Consider the following 16,808-nt stretch of genomic DNA (forward strand, 5'->3'; position numbering starts at 1 on the left):
AAGCTTAAAAAAACAATCCTCTCCCACACTTCAGCTCTCCCCCCTTCATTGTGAATGTGCTTTTCCGCCTGAAAATACTTTCCAAATTAAGAACTATTAATCCGAGGACAAAGAGGTCATAGGAATGGTGTTTGTGTGTGTATGGCGGTGGGGCTTTGTCGCTTGTCCGAACAAGAATGAATTCTCTGTCTGCACAGGAACCCAGTCTTGGAGCGGTGCCTCGCGCTCCCTGGATCATGAGGAGCAACATACTCCAGGCGGGATACTAATTGGTAAGTGGCCCGTTGTAACGCTGGCGGGGGGAGAAGGGTTACGGCAGGATTTGGCCTGTTGGAAGGGAAGGGTTTGGCACATTGGGCTGTTGCACGGGGAGGAGGGGGGAGGACAGTTCTGGTCGAAGCACGGTCACATTCTGGCAGCTGGGCATTTGAGCATGAGAAACGCTCCTCGCGCGTCCATTGGGTTCGACCGGGCTGGATTTACTACGCTGAATAAACAGGGGTGAAACATCGGTAAGGTGTCGGACGGGGAGCAGCCATTTGCGCAGATGGCTCAAATTCTCAGCTTGGGAGCCAGCGTGGTGTAGTGGTTAAGAGCAGTGGTATGGAGCAGTGGAGTCTGATCTGGTGAACTGGGTTTGATTCCCCACTCCTCCCCATGAAGCCAGCTGGGTGACCTTGGGCTAGTCACAGCTCTCTCAGCCCCACCTACCTCACAGGGTGTCTGTTGTGGGGAGAGGGAGGGAAGGTGGTTGTAAGCCGGTTTGAGTCTCCCTTAAGGGGTACAGAAAGTTGGCATATAAAAACCAAATTCTTTTCCTTCCTTCCTTCCTTCCTTCCTTCCTTCCTTCCTTCCTTCCTTCCTTCCTTCCTTCCTTTCTCTTTCTTTCTTTCTTTCTTTCTTTCTTTCTTTCTTTCTTTCTTTCTTTCTTTCTTTCTTTCTTTCTTTCTTTCTTTCTTCCTTCCTTCCTTCCTTCCTTCCTTCCTTCCTTCCTTCCTTCCTTCCTTCCTTCCTTTCTTCCTCTCTCTTTCTTCTTCTTCTTCTTCTTCTTCTTCTTCTTCTCCCCCACACACCAAGTTTTCTAGTCGCACAACCTGTGAGCATCTGGCAGCATTTGCTCACATGGTCGGGCAGGATTCAGCCGGATTTTAAATCACGTTTAAGATCCGTTGGTTTTAGCAGGAGGCTTACGCATAGCCGAGAGGCACAGCTGGGCATGGGTTTCTCAGGATCCTGCCGTTCAGGGACCCCCGCGACAGCTTCCGTATGTCCCAGTTGTTCTTGTCATGCTCTGTGCGCACCCTCGTTGGAGAAATGTTGGATGGATACGTTATGGGCAGCGTTCAAATCGCGGAGGGCTCAGCTGGCGCACTTCCTTAATACTAATTACAAGATTCGGTTTGCTGCAGTTTGACTCCTTGGTGGTAGAACGGGAGATCCGCTGGATTCTCATGACGTGTCAAGACAAGATGCTGTCGGGGAGGGGCTGTGGGTCAATGGGAGAGCCTTTGCTTGGCTTACAGAAGGTCCCAGGTTCAATCCTCGGCATCTCCAGTGAAAAGGTCGAGGTCCCAGGCGATGTGAAGGACCTCTGCCTGAGACCCTGGAGAACTTCTGCCAGGCAAAAAAGATCAGACTGGCCCAGGTAGACCAAGGGTGTGACATAGTAGCAGGCAGCATTGTAAGAAACTGTGGTAAGGGCCATAGTTCATTGGCAGAGCATCTGCTCAGCATGCAGAAAGTCTCCGGTTCAATCCCCGACATCTCCAGCTAGAAGGTTCAGGTGGCAGGTGATGTAAAATACCCCTACCTGTGATAGGATTGCAACTGATCTCCGACTACAAAGGTAAGTTTCCCTTGAGAAAAATTTCCAGGAATTTCCCAAGCAGGAGATGGCAGTCCTTATTTGTCACAATGTTTGTTTGTTTGTTTTTGCAACCCCACCTTTCTCGTTGAGACTCATTGAGAGATTCAAAACAGATAAAAGGAAGTATTTCTTCACACAATACAGAGTTAAATTGTGGAACTCCCTGCCCCAGGCTGTGGTGATGGCTGCCAACTTGGAAGGCTTTAACAGGGGGGGTTAGGGTTGCCAGGCCCCTCTTCACCACCGGCAGGTTTTTGGGGTGGAGCCTGAGGAGGGAGGGGTTTGGGGATGTGAGGGACTTCAATGTCATAGAGTCCAATGGCCAAAGCAGCCATTTTCTCCAGCGGAACCAATCTCTTATCGGCTGGACATCAGTAGTAATAGCAGATCTCCAGCTAGTACCTGGAGGTTGACAACCCTAAGGGGAGTGGACATGTTCATGGAGGAGAGGGCTATCCACGGCTACTAGGCAAAATGGACAGTAGTCATGATGCATACCTATTCTCTCCAGGATCAGAGGACCATGCTGAATATATTAGGTGCTGTAGAACACAGGCAGGAAAATGCCGCTGCAGTTGTCTTGCTTGTGGGCTTCCTAGAGGCCCCTGGTTGGCCACGGTGTGAACAGACTGCTGGACTTGATGGGCCTGGGTCTGATCCAGTGGGGCCTTTCTTATGTTCTTTAATTACTAAATTTAAAAGCAGTATTAGACATACCCTAAACAATGCGAAGACTGGGTTACAAAATCATAAGAAAAGCTATAAGCTACAATCCTTTCCCCTTTATAAAAGATTTATTAGATCTGAATCTAGGCTTTAAAATTCCAGATGCCTGTAAATGAAGAACGCTTCCTGCCAGCTGTATTGCAAAGAGCAGTTGACTTTGTTTCTGTTGTTTGGTAGGATTGTAGGGGCTTTCCAGTAGAATATCTAAATAGCAGAAGGAAAAGGGACCTGTTTCAACAGGAATAAGGAAAACTGGAGCTACCGCTTCATTTATAGATCCCAGTTAAGTAAGACCGTAGTGCTCGTGACTACGAGCAAACTAGACAGACAGTCTTCGTCAGGAAGAAGAAGAGTTGGTTTTTATATGCCGATTTTCTGTGCTTTTTAAGGAGAATCAAACCAGTTTACAATCTCCTACCCTTCTTCCAGTAAGAGTCAGTGTGGTGTAGTGGTTAAGAGCGGTGTTTTGGAACGGTGGACTCTAATCTGGAGAACCAGGTTTGATCCCCCACTCCTCCACATGAGCGGCAGACGCTAATCTGGTAAACCAGGTTAGTTTCTCCACTCCTCCACATGAAGCCAGCTGGGTGACCTTGGGCTAGTCACAGCTCTCTTAGAGCTCTCCCAGCCCCTACCTACCTCACAGGGTTCTGTTGTGGAGAGGGGGAGGGAAGGCGATTGTAAGCCAGTTTGAGTCTTCCTTAAGTGGTGGAGAAAATTGGCATATAAAAACCAACTCTTCTTCTCTTTCTCCTTCTGTTCAAGCCACCGGAAAACTTGTGCCAGCGGCGGACGTGTGGCTCTCTAAAGCTCCATTTGTTATTTTACCAGTAGCAGTAGGATGTGAACATTGTGTGCCCTGGGATTTGTGCACATGGTCAAGAGCTCTTGAACACGGTACTTGTTGCATGTGGCATTGGGATAGGATTGCCTGGCAACTAGAGGGAGGGTTGGGGGGGAACAGGGGGGGCATGCAAAGTCAGCTGCATCCCTACGTCACTTCTGGGGGAAACCCAGAAGTGTTGTAGGGTAGCTCTAGGAATTGCTGGACACTCCATGGTAAAATGCCTAAAACTACATTATGCGCGTGATGCTGGTCTTAAAAAAAAAAAAAATCTTCCTGTCGCTGCTCCAAAATCTTCCTGCTGCTTCTGTTTGCATAAGCTGGGGGCTTTCCTTCAGCTTGCTCTTGAGGAAACATCTACAAAGCCTTACTCTAGTGCACATTTCAGCTAGCAGGCTGCAGATCAGTGAGTCTTCCAGAAAAATCCTTCAGCGTTTACACTAAAAGACTTCTGAGTGGGTGTTCATTAACAGTTTACTAAAGTAGGTAAGGTGATAGTTGTTAGATCACCTTCTTTCCCTTCCTTTTATCCAATAAAAACTTTATGATACATCGATCTTGAGCAGTGAATACTTCTTGTTAGACACCACTCGGTAGACAAAAGGAGTAAAAAGACATTGCATCTGTTAGCCAACTCAATGTTGACTCAGCCTTCCATCTTTCCAAGGTGGGTAAAATAAGTAACCAGCTTACTGGGGGTAAAGTGTAGACGACTGGGGAAGGCAATGGCAAACCACCCCGTAAAACATAGTCTGCTTAGTGCATAGGGTTGCCAGGTCCCTCCTCACCACCAGTGGGAGGTTTTTGGGGCAGACCCTGAGAAGGGCGGGGTTTGGGGAGGGGAGGGACTTCAGTGCAATAGAGTCCAATTGCCAAAGTGGCCATTTTCTCCAGGTGAACTGATCTCTACAGGCTGTAACAGCAGGTGATCTCCAGCCACCGCTGGAGGTTGGCAACCCCACTAGTAAACGTCGTGATGTGACATCACCCCGTGAGTCGGTAATGACCTGGTGCTAGCACAGGGGACTATCTTTATCTTTTAGAGTTCTTTTTGGATCCCTATCAGTGAGTAGATATGTGACTAGGTCATATGAACATATATATATATATCAGCATGTACTGGCAAACACGGTGAAATGTAACGCCTCCTGAGATTAGCATACAAAGGACACACCAGAACAATATGTGCAATTGGGTTAATCTTACCTAAGGACCAGGGGCAGATTCGTTCTGAAAAAGGTAAACATGTGAACCTTCCCTTCATGACTACTGAGGAATGGGTGTTTAGTCTGGCCAGGATGAGTGCTCTTAAAAGGCTTTGGGAAGTCAACAGATAGGTATAGGAGGAAAGAGGTTTTGGAGGGGGGATACCGGAAAATTGGGATGAACAGGTGCGGCGTTCTCTAAAACCAGAGCTTAGGTGATCAATTAATCTTACACGATTTCTCCTCAAAGCAAATGCTGCACGAAAGCCGAGGTCCAATATAGTAGCCAGGTAACCCCGAGAGCCAGCAGTTTCTCAAAGACAGTCTTAAACCATATTGACCTATAAGGGTCTTTGGGGGTGTCAGATAGCCCTGACTGCTCAAATATGACTTGATGGACAATCTAAATTCGGGGTGTCGAACTCAATTGTTACGAAGGTTGGATATGACATAAATGTCACTTGGTCGGGCTGGGCCATGCCTCGCCAGCCCTGATCGAGGGGGGTAGCTGCCTCGGCTGGCTCGTGGGCCACATAAGAGCTCTCAAGGGGCTGGATCTGGCCCACGGACCTTATGTTTGACATCCCCAATCTAAATGCTTGCAACCAAGTCCTTGCCTCAAGGGAAGGTTGGCCCAGTTCTGAACGGAGAGCCACGCTAGCTATGCAACGAGGAATGTTTAATGATTTCCTTCTGTGACTCTGCAGTTCTCGCTCTGGGGTACACATGGGTAATAGCTGCTCGTAGCCGTTATATCTTCTTCCCTGAGCTTTCTGAGTTTGAGCACAAAGTGTGTTTAAAAGCTCTAATATTAGTCTTTAATTGTGGCCATAGTTATGGGGAAGGGTTGTGCACGTATTCAGCTGGGATTGTATCGGCAACATTATTCTTCCTAGTAATTCCACCATGTTCTGAGAACAGAACTAAAACTTGCATACGTGTTCAAAAGCCCAAAAACTTTCCCACCTAATTCCCCCCCCCCAAAAAAAAAACCTGGAGGAGAATGACTTGTTGCTGAGAAACCATATGCGCACACAACTTCATCATGCATCCAGGGCTTTTGTTGTGCATGCATACGTGTTGTGGGTCCCAAGAGAAAGGGGTCTGTTTGCCCTTAGGTCTTTTATGCATAACTGTTTCACTCGCCATCACCCCTCTGACTACTTCGGGGTTTTGTTTGGATTGTGCATGCCATTCCCGACCGTCGGAATTCACCTCGCTCTCCCCCTGCATTTCCCCGCGGTTTGCCCACGTTTTCGGAGACCTGTTCTATCTCAAATTTGAAAATAAGGCAAAACGCAGGGAAACCCAGGGGGAGAGCAAGGCGACCCCTAACGGTTGGAAACGGCATGCATAATCAACACAAAGACCCAAAGTCGTCAGAGGGGTGACGGCGAGTGAAACAGCTATGCATAGAAGACCTTAGTCTTCAAAGAAATACTTAAGCCGGCCTGTAACAGGGCTAATTCTCAGGAGGAAGTGTTTTGAACCAGCAAGTGATGATTTAGATGCTGCCAAGTGCTTGTCTAGTTCAGACTGCTTAGCAGTTTTGGCCTCTGCTGTCTGCGAGGAGGATGCAGCTCTCCTCGAGTGTCGGGCGACGTTAGCACAGGCGGAAGTCAGTGCAAGCTAGAAGCTTTCCTGGCTGGCTGCCCTAGATTTGATTTCAGAGGAAGGTGTGAGCAGTTAAGCTTTTCTGCTAGAAGATGTACTAAATGCAGTGGTTTTTCACCGGTACAGGATCTTGGGGGTGCGTTTGGAAGGCGGTGGCATATTTTCACTGTTGCACACTCTAGCTGTCTTGTTGGACACACTGTGTAGTAAGAAAAGCTCTGTTCAGAGTGCTGGTCTCTGGGTGATCTTCGTGGGATCTTATGGCAGTGTTGAAAAGTGCCGTCGAGCCACAGCTGGCTTAGGGTGACCCAGTAGGGTTTTCAAGGCAAGAGCTGTTGAAAGGTAGTTTCCCTTTGCCTGCCTCTGCGTAGCACCCTTGGACTTCTTTGGTGGTCTCCCGTCCAAGGACGAACCTGGGCTGACCCTGCTTCGCTTCCGAGCTTGGACAGGATCAGGCTAACCTGGGCCATCCAGGACAGGGCAAGAGATGAACAGAGGTGGTTATCTTAAGTTTCCAACAAGAGATGATCTATACAAGCTTATCATGACATTCTAATTATTTCTAAAACCACCCCCGACCATCAGTCTGAAGTCTAAACAAGCCCAGCTGGTTTTCCTTGCATAGCAAATATCACTGCTCAGAATCTTCAGGATGCTTTTGACAAAAGGAAATTCATTTTAACAACTAGCGCCTAAGACAACTATTTAGTCTACTTCAGAGAGAGTAACTGTGAAGCCACAGAGGGCAACAGCTAGTTCAGGGGTGTCAAACTTGTTTGTTGCGAGGGCCAGATATGATATAAATGTCACTTGGTTGGGCCAGGCCATGCCTCGCCAGCCTAAATTGGGACTGGGTGGGGGTGGCTGCCTTGGCTGGCTCGCGGGCCGGATAAGAGCTCTCGAGGGGTTGGATCCAGCCCGTGGGCCTTATGTTTGACACCCCTGAGCTAGTGGCTATGAATCCTCAATTTAGAAGTTGGATTCTGTGAGGGGGAAGATTCCATACCAGCATACCATCTATCTTTGGTAGCCTCCATGTCTCGAGAGAGACAGGTGAATTAATCTCCTTTCACACTACCCCCAAGTATGCTGAATCTCATGGCAGTGGGGGTCAAGTAGTGTTTGCCCCCCAAATTCTTTGATTCCTTCCCTTTGGTCATTCCGCAGAGTGTCCGTTCATGCTGCCGTGTGTTCTCTTGTTCGCCTCCTGTCGAACGCCTCGAAGCTGCTCCTAGATCTCAGAAGACGAGTTTACAACTGATGTTTCTAACGCCCGGTTTGTCATTAGTAACTAAAATTGGAACATCTAAGCTGGATGCTTCCAGGCCTGTTGGGCATTTCCGCTGATTAAATGGGAAACAGCAATTAATGGTGACCTAATAGAAGCTTACTGTGCGAGTAATTATGAGAACTGACTTATTTCAAGGCTGCGTAGAAAACAAAAGATAAGATTCTCGTTCACAACTTCTACTAGCAAACCCAAATATTAGAAAACTGTTTGTTTTTTGTACGTGCAGAACAGTTAGCTGCTAACAAACTAAACCCCGCAATGTAAAAATGTTGCCTCTGCAGGTATTACGAGCTGGGAGAGACAGATTACTCTCACTTCATCTCAAAAACAAGCAGCGTTCTGTTCCTCTCTGAAGGATACTATTTCAAGGAGTACGGAGTGTGCAGCTAAGCTGAGCTTTTTCACCACAGTTGTACCATGGGATGTATTAAATCCAAAGGCACATTTGCGGCTTCAAACACAATTTTGGACGATGGAAGCAAGGCCCTTGGCACATACAACGGGGGCTACGGCGGAGACGCCCCATCTTTTATCCATGGAAGGCCTGGGGTAACTTCGTCCACAAGTACCGTCATCCTGGACTTTGCCCACCGCCTCTCCCAAGAAATTCTGGATCAGGCCGTGAAGCAGTGGGCGGTGACGGAAAGCAAGTACAGTGACATCCCCTTCATCGAAAGCGACATGCCATGAAGGGCCGGGCCAGGCTGTTCATGACATCCGCCGGCTGTCTTGCGTTCTGGTGCTAGTGCAAATAAAGCCACGTCCACACAACAAATGTTGTGTCTCAAAGGCGCCCATTTGACAGATGCAGCGAGGCTCGACTGAGGCAACGCAGTCCCTTTTTATAGAGCCATAGTAGCGTCTTGTGGTTCTAGGGATGGCTTATACCCCCTGCACTGACAAATCCTGTTCAGTGCCAACAGTAGCGCTAAAGATGCACAGGAATGCAGGAGCTCATGCTCTGTCTCAGAGGATAGAGTTGAGCACACTAATTGGGGCCAGAAGTATGTGAGCTAAAGTAGGTAAGGATCCAGACTTCTGCCGGGTATGCAGATTGATAATTCGCTTAATGGAAACGAAGCACATGGGGAAATCTGGTTAAATTAAGCACTTAAGTCCCATTTATCTCCGTTGGAGAAAGGGAAGCAGGAGCTTAATCACGGCTACTGAAAGAAACGGGGCAATTTCTTAACTTCAGGGGGGACCATCGCAATGCGTTATAACGCCGCTGCCACCAGGGCTTCCTTTCCTGAACATATCACCCTGTGGCCAGTTGTTTACAGCTTCATTCAGCTGAGCTCACAAATACCAAAGACTTGCCAAAAAACACTGGGTGGGGGGGGGGACAGTGAAACTATTCAAATGACGGTGCAAGTTCTGGAATGCTAGTGGCAATGTCGGGCGACATGGCAGGTCAACAGTCCCCAAAATGGACCATTCCATTTCTTTGATCTTATCTATCCTACCAACTAGGGGAGCTGGTGGTTAGAAGCCAGAGAAACTGGGGAAAAGAGAGGATAAGCTTTAAAGTGCAATTTGTAAGAGAATGAAGAGAAAGTGGCCAAAGCTAGAAATGTTAAATCAGTGATTGATGGGTGAAGTTAAAAAAAAATGGCTAACAAATCGGTCTCTTCGAAGTGCTGGATTCGAGACCGGTAGCCCCTTGGAGACCAACAAGATTTCCGGAGGATAAAGCTTCTGAGAATCAAAGTTCCCTTCATATCTGATGAAGGGAGCGTTGCCTCTCGAATGCTCATACCCCCCCTTCCCAAATCTCATTGGTCTCTAAGGATGCTACCGGGCTCAAATCTTAGCCGTTCTACTGCAAACCAACATGGCTACCCTCTGAAATGATCTCTTAGAAGTGTTGGTTTATCTCGACAGTGTTGGCTGAAGAAATATGGCTAACGTGATAGAACCTGTCTGAGTGGAGAGAGAGGAGGAGGCATGCTCATGGTTTGCCAACTTAAATAACGGGTCAAAAGGAAACCTAAACTCATGACTGTTAGTAGCCGTGGACAATATTTCTTCACCCGCCGAATGGTACCATTTCCAAATGTTGCTAGATATACGAATATTCAGAATAGCAGGAAGGATCACCGAATATCCCTGCACTCTTGTTCTAGTGGATGAAAAACCCTAAGAGGTGGGGGGAAAAGATCCTTCCTCTAGGGGCCAAATAAACGTTGCACTTACTTGTAACTGTTGTTCATTGAGTAGTCCTCTGTGCAGGCCAGCGGCTGGCTTGCGCATGCGCAGTACCCATGTGGGACTGCACAGAGGCCACGACAATGAACTCTTCTAACAGTGTGTGGCTACAGCTGGGTTTGATAGGCACAGAGCGGATTGGGGAGAGACAGTCAGTGAAGCACAGAGGAAAGCAAGTTCACTTCTCCTGGGTTGGATCGCGAGATGAAGTGCTTAGCGTTTCTAAAGACACGTTTGTCTCTCCACACCATTTAATACCATTGATGTGACTGACCGAATACCAGACGGAGCTCCGTATTAGACGATCAGAGCTCTAGCAGATTCAGCGTTATACAAATATACCACAGAAAGTCAAACTTTTTGTGTGATAATGCCATAGCACAGTTCATAACAAGAGTCACACTTAACTTTTTTTAAAAAAACTTTTAAACAGAAAGGAAACATGGCAACTGTGCTTTCAGCTGCAGCACAACATTGTAAATGTGATGTTTCATCTATAAGGAAAGGGAGATGCGCCCTCAGCTATAGTGTATTACAATATATTTTTACAATATTTGTTACATTTTCTTTCTACCCAGATGAAGTTGTGATTAACCTCTTGGAATTGTGTTTGAATAAAAAGAAATTTCATACTTTTGTGTGTTTGTCTAAAGACTTTTTAAAGGTAGAGTATCTCTTAAGTGGACATCCAAAAACCAGAATGAGCCGAAAACCGGACGTTTTGAGCCAATGTGAGATAGTTACACCTTTGCTTTCTGATGGTTCAGTGTACACAAAATTATTTAAAATATTGTTTAAAATTACATTCACACTATGTGTATAAAGTGTACATAAAACATAAATGGCTTTCATGTTTAGACTTGGCTCCCATCCTCAAGATACCTCATTATGTATATGCAAATATTCCAAAATACGGAAAGATCTGAATACAGAACACTTCTGGTCCTAAGTATTCTGGATAAGGGATACTCAACCTGTACACACACACACACACATCCTCATCATCGTCAAAATGAAGGAGATAGTGGCGTGGTTGACAACTAAAATATCTGAAGAAGTGAGCTGTGACTCATGAAAGCTGCCAGAAATTCGGTTAGTCTTTAAGGAGCTACTGGACTCTTGCTCTTTTGTACAACTAAAATAAAGCAAGCCATGAAGGTCAAGAGGATTTCTAAATGAGAAGAACCAGAAAACGCACAACGGTCATATGCTGCCGGTAAGTCAAACAAGGTGTAGTGAGCTAGCGTGGTGTAGTGGTTAAGAGTGATGGACTCTGATCTGGAGAACGGGGCTTGATTCCCCACTCCTCCACATGAGCAGCGGAGGCTAATCTGATGAACCAGGTGGGTTTCCCCACTCCTACATACGAAACCAGCTGGGTGACCTTGAGCTAGTCACAATTCTCTCTGGATTCCCTAAGCCCCACCTCACAAGGTGTCTGTTGTGGGGAGAGGAAGGGAAAGCGATTGGAAACCGGTTTGATTCTCCTTAAAAAAGGGAGAGAAAATCGGCATATAAAACCGAACTCCTTCTTCAAACAAAATTGGAGGGGCCGTAGCTCAGTGGAAGGGCCTCTGCTTTGCATGCACAAGGTCACAGGTTCAATCCCCGGCATCTCCAGTCAGAAGGATCAGGTGGTAGGTGATGTGAAAGGCCTTTGAATGAGACCCTGGAGAGCCTCTACCAGTCTGAGCAGGCCATACTGTCCTCCGTGAATCAGTGTTGTAATTCAGTATAAGGCAGCTTCGTGTGTGCTTTTCATTTGTGATTCAACTGGAAGCAGAAAACCCAAAAGGGAGAGTTTGTGCTGGCTGAAGAAAAGCTTTGTTGGACGGAGTGGGCTCAAAAAATTGCAGGGGTGGGGGAGATGGGAGACCTGTTGCAGGCCTGGTAGATTGCAAAGCGCAAAGACCACAAACGAGAGAGAGCCAAGTGTTAGGACAGCGACTTCGGAAGCTGAAATGGCTACAGAAAGCAGCTAACTGCTACAGGAAAAAGCATGCACAGTCCAAGCGTGGGAAAAGCTAAGCACCCCATTCACTATCACAGTGGGACACAGATGTTGCGGAGGGGAACACCAAAGTTTTGCCAACAAATGAGGTTTGGGTAAGATTTGCTGGTCAGTCCGTTTAATTAAGAAGTTATCCCATAAGAAGGAGGCTGTCCTGGTATAATGACTGGTTGCGTTTCTGACTTTTCGTTTTTTGCTTTGTCATTCCCATTTCTCGATAACCGTCACTGAACGTTTTTGGAATAAGCTGAAGCACTTTCTTCCAATTTTGTCAACTTAACTTCCTTCTTGAGAGAAATCTAAATTCTGAAAATGTCACTTCGTCGTCTATTGTCATGGAAACAAGCAGGAGGAGAGAACCTGTGGTTTGACTCCCCTAACCATAAAAAGCATACTAAGTGTGAACTTTCAGCCTGTAGAACAAAACATCTACAATCACTTGGGAGATGCAGGTAGAAACAATTGTCACTATTCTAGCTAAATCAATGGAATCTGGTTCTAGGGCACTGTAGCAGTTGCTAGAGCACAAGACGCAGGAGAGAAGGGTTCAGATTCATAACCACAAAACCTTTTTATTGAATACTAACCACACAGGCTTAATCCAGCCAGAGTGGTGTAGTGGTTAAGAGTGGTGGACTCGGATCTGGAGAACGGGGTTTGATTCCCCACTCCTCCACATGAGTGGCGGACTCTAATTTGGAGAACCAGGTTTGATTCCCAACTCCTCCACATGAGCGGCAGACACTAATCTGGAGAACGGGATTTGATTCCCCGCTCCTCCACGAGTGGCGGACTCTAATCTGGAGAACCGGGTTTGTTTCCCCAATCCTCCACATGAGTGGCGGATTCTAATCTGGAGAACTGGGTTTGATTCCCCACTCCTCCATATGAGCGGCAGACTAATCTGGAGAACCGGGTTCGATTCCCCTCTCCTCTACATGAGCGGCAGACTCTTATCTGGAGAACCGGGTTTGATTCCCCACTCCTCCACATGAGCGGCAGACTAATCTGGAGAACCGGGCTCGATTCCCCACTCCTCTACATGAGCGGGAGACTCTAATCTGGAGAACCGGGTTCGATTCCCCTCTCCTCCACATCAAATCTCCAAAAGGCATTCAGAAGCTTTGCTGGGCTAAAGCCTTGTGGCCACATCCACTTTCTCAAAACACTTGGCGGGCACCATGGCGCCAAGGGTGCCCAAATTGGGGACCCCCGTTCTCAAGTGTGCAGGATATAAATCTTTTTAAGCAGATAAAATTTGAAACAGTTCTTTGTGGCCAGCCCGCCAAGATTCATTAAGCGTCTGGTTTAATGTTAAGGACAGCAAAAAGAGCAATGTCAGCAAAGAGAAACTTTGGACAAGCTGCTAGGAACTTCCTACAGTGGTAGAAATATGAACGAGGTGTCAACCTGAAGCCAGTGATCCAAAGCAAAGCGTGAACGGCGTGTCTGCAAGAGGATGAAGGGGGCAGCAAACGGGCACAGAGCAAGTGTCACAAAATTGAGGCTGCAAGTTTGATTTATTGGAAAGATTAAGCAATTAAGAACCGCTCGATTAACTAAAAAGCTTTCCCAGAGCCTCAGATTAAGAAAATAATAATAATTGTAAGCCTACGGCATTCAGTTCGGAAGACCTGAACAGAGGTATTAGTGACAGGACGTTCTGGAGGTCATTAATTCACAGAGTCGCCATAAGCTGGAAACCGCTCGTTGTCACATAACACACACACAATTATTTGAATGCATATTCTTATAACAACGGTGGGCAGCTTAGAAATTCCCCATCCCATTCTCTCTCTCACACACCTCTAAGATGGCACCTTCTCCATTCTACAAATGTGTAGAGTGTATGTGTAAAGTGCCTTCAAGTCGCAGCCGACTTATGGCGACCCCAGAGGGTTTTTAAGGCAAGGTGGTTTGCCATTGTCTTCCTCTGCAGAGCCTTCCATGGTGGTCTCCCTTCTGAGTTTAGCTCCTGTTCAGCTTCCAAGATGTGACAAGATTGGACCATATCATGTCTCCTTCCCTTCCTATTCTACACATAGCCTTTTTTTTAAAAAAATGTATTTTTTTCTTTTCAATTTTTTAATTAATTTGTACATATATGCACGTTGAATCAATTTTGTACAATTAATCAACTTTGTTTTAAGGTAATGACACCCCTATGGGGAAAATACAGCCACATTTTTATGGGTTCCATGTTTATCACTTCGTTCTCTGCAAGTCAGTTCCTGATCTATCAATGAAGAAGTCAAAGGTGACCGAGATACCTTATTAGTCCCACAGCTCACTTCTGGCTCCTCTTTGCGGTGTGGTTGACCACCTATGCAGACAGTATTTACTTTGGTCTGCTAAAGAATATCTGAATCTTTATATATGCAATCATAATTTTCTCTGGAAAAGCACTGCAGCATAAACTGGAGTATAAACTCCGCTGATGATAGCACCAGTTCTCTAGTAGGCCAAGCTTTGTTTTCAAAAACGTAAATCCTCTTCCTTATGTAACAGTAAAAAGCATTTGCTCAAGGCGGGTTATTTCCTTCAAGGCAGAATTTGTGAACATTCCTTCCTTGAGTTGAAGGAAACCGGAATTAACACGTAATTAGGCTGGCCTGAGTCCAAATCTATTGTAGCTTGAGATCGTTGCTTCCAAGAGACTTAAAACACGAGTCCAAAAATTCATCTGTTACTTCTTCTAAGGTCGCAGGCTTCCACTTTGGGGACTGGTCTTTGTCAATGAGCACTGCCAAAAAAAAGGGAAAAAATAATAACTATTGTTTCAGCCAAGAGGCCTTTGGTGATAGAACTATTAGGAGCAGCCGATCAACTATTCCCTCCGCTGGTTGCATTGCAAGACGAAACTTTATCTCAGTGCCTACAGCCATGTTCATGTGGTCTATTCTTCCTCTGCAGAAGAGAAAGCCATTCAACGAATAGCTTGAAAGGAAAAGTAAATATTTGCATTCTCGACTTCTGAGAAGTAATGGCATGTAATTAAACGTTAAGTATTAAGCATTTCTTTGAATGGCCTGCACTCCACGAAATGAACTGTTCCACGAATTGTATAATGACTTGTATCCTGCTACATACCTAGTCCAGCATGACTGCCGAATTTCTGCTATTCAAAATGCCACACACCCCAATTATATTCCCTCCTCTTTATCTTAACCGCCTATTCATCTTTAATATTTGCCTTAAGAAAACTTACTATAACCTTGTGGGCGCTAATTTTCTCCATTCTGTAACCCACCCCTGCTCTAAGGATTCTAGGACCCTTACTGATTCCCCACCAAACAAGACAACAGACAAGTTTCAGTGACAACCCTTCGCCCCCAAACTGTCACCACTTGGGGGGTCTCTGAAAAAGGCCCCCTGACAATCTGCTGCTAGAAAAGCCCACGGGACGAGAGGTCCCCCCTTGAGTACACAATACAGATAGCCCCAAAGTATGTTGCCTTTGTCTACCTTTACAATTACCAAGGCCCTAGCCGCAAACATTACAGGGGGCTCCTTTGCAGATTCGGCTTTTGCAATTGTGGCAATAGCTCCCCTACTCAGTCTTGAGAGGCGGATGCACATGGTAAAACCAACGAAGAGCTGATTATGGTGCAGACTGGCATACCACAGTGGTGATGAGACAAAGAACAGCGAAAGGAGATGCGAGAAGATTTACTAGCCAGGTAGCCTTCCCTATGAATTAGGTGGGCAAAACCAGGCTGGAAGTGATATTGTCCTAGAAGGCCAGGCACTGCTGCCGCCAACGTGTTCACCCTCCGTTTTGTCTTATTCAACTCTGCTCTAAAGCAGCAGTTCCCAAACTTTTTGAGTCATGGAGCACTTTTCAGTAGAGCACTAATTTTCACCTAGAACCCATATAGTAAACTGAATGACAGTAGTATTTTTCTTTCCAATCTCTTCACAGAGCACTAGGAGATGTTTCGTGGATCACCAAGTGCTCCATGGAGCACAGTTTGGGAACTACTGCTCTAAAGAATCAAAGCACTTAAATAGGAAATGGATTATTGATAAGTACAGCCATCCCTGGAGAGCAATTTCTCAATCAGCACTTCGTGTAGGTATATAGATCGGCATGATGATTAATCTGTTTCTGGGCTCTGACTCCTAGGGTGTGATAATAACCTTGCTCATTCCCAATGAAAATCACAATTATCGGTGTTCCTCTCAGCTCTGACAGAAGGCTCCCTGGGTCCTCACAGGTTTCCCTGAACTCTGCTTGCCTTCCTATATATTTATAGCATCCTTTTCAGAATGTTTAACAGGGATCTCTCTGTCATGGACAATTTCACAAGCAGGCCCGAGGTGCGCTCGTCTCCCCATTCAGAGAGGGCAGGTCTTCTAGGATTCTACATCTCCAAATGCAAGTGGGGAATCGCACATTGTAATTCTTGGCCATGGAAAGCCCGGCTGTCAGAAGGAAAAGTGCTAAGACAGCTTGCTTTCTTGCTCTGCTCGTGCCCCCCCCCCCGAAAATTGTGTTGGTCTCTAAAGTGATGTGTGATGTGTTAAGTGCCGTCAAGTCGCTTCTGACTCATGGCGACCTTATGAATCAATGTCCTCCAAAATGTCTTATCATTAACAGCCTTCCTCATGTCTTGCAAACAGAGGTCCGTGGCTTCCTTGATTGAGTCAATCCATCTTTTGTCAGGTCTTCCTCTTTTCCTGCTGCCTTCTAAGGCGCTACTGGACACAAATATAGCTGTTTAACGTTACACTTTCTGAAGCCAAGAAGCAGGTGACATCTTTTTTTCAGTTTCCCAGGTCTTGCAGAGAATTCCCCCCCCCCCGCTGGAATGAGTGGCAATGTCACAAATCGACACCCGGTGGCCTGCCACCTCTCTACTGACAACAACAGGAAGCCTGAAGTTGGCGACAGCAATCCCCACCCCTCGCTTGACGCAGAGTCTCCGGCCTAACCGTTACCTGCTCGCACACCTTCATAGAAGTCGTGGCCTCGCTGGAAGATCAAAAACAAAACAAAACAAAAACACATTTATAACACAGTGAGAAGCATAATGTTCTGA

The 16,808-nt window shown here is 46.3% G+C and overlaps 2 protein-coding genes across 2 annotated transcripts in view; one reads left to right on the plus strand and one right to left on the minus strand.

Annotated features, from left to right (window-relative positions):
• Window positions 1-212: 212 nt before the first annotated feature.
• Window positions 213-8,245, plus strand: C15H2orf88 (chromosome 15 C2orf88 homolog). Its single transcript, XM_056861645.1, has 2 exons — window positions 213-272; window positions 7,829-8,245. Exon 2 carries the CDS (start codon window positions 7,965-7,967, stop codon window positions 8,235-8,237), a length of 273 nt encoding a protein of 90 aa, XP_056717623.1. The 5' UTR covers window positions 213-272; window positions 7,829-7,964; the 3' UTR covers window positions 8,238-8,245.
• A 6,105-nt stretch (window positions 8,246-14,350) lies between these two features.
• Window positions 14,351-16,808, minus strand: part of HIBCH (3-hydroxyisobutyryl-CoA hydrolase) — a 56,650-nt gene continuing 54,192 nt past the window's right edge. Inside the window, exons 13-14 of the mRNA XM_056861232.1 lie at window positions 16,708-16,741; window positions 14,351-14,509 (exon numbers count right to left, since the gene is read on the minus strand). Of these exons, the coding sequence (XP_056717210.1) occupies window positions 14,391-14,509; window positions 16,708-16,741 (153 nt within the window). The 3' untranslated portion in view covers window positions 14,351-14,390. The remainder of the gene's footprint in view (window positions 14,510-16,707; window positions 16,742-16,808) is intronic.

Source organism: Euleptes europaea, chromosome 15 (genome assembly GCF_029931775.1).
Source record: "Euleptes europaea isolate rEulEur1 chromosome 15, rEulEur1.hap1, whole genome shotgun sequence".
Taxonomy (NCBI): domain Eukaryota; kingdom Metazoa; phylum Chordata; class Lepidosauria; order Squamata; family Sphaerodactylidae; genus Euleptes; species Euleptes europaea.

Bases quoted from the DNA above. Each gene is read 5' to 3' on its own strand.
- C15H2orf88 (XM_056861645.1), top strand. From the start codon at position 7,965: ATGGGATGTATTAAATCCAAAGGCACATTTGCGGCTTCAAACACAATT.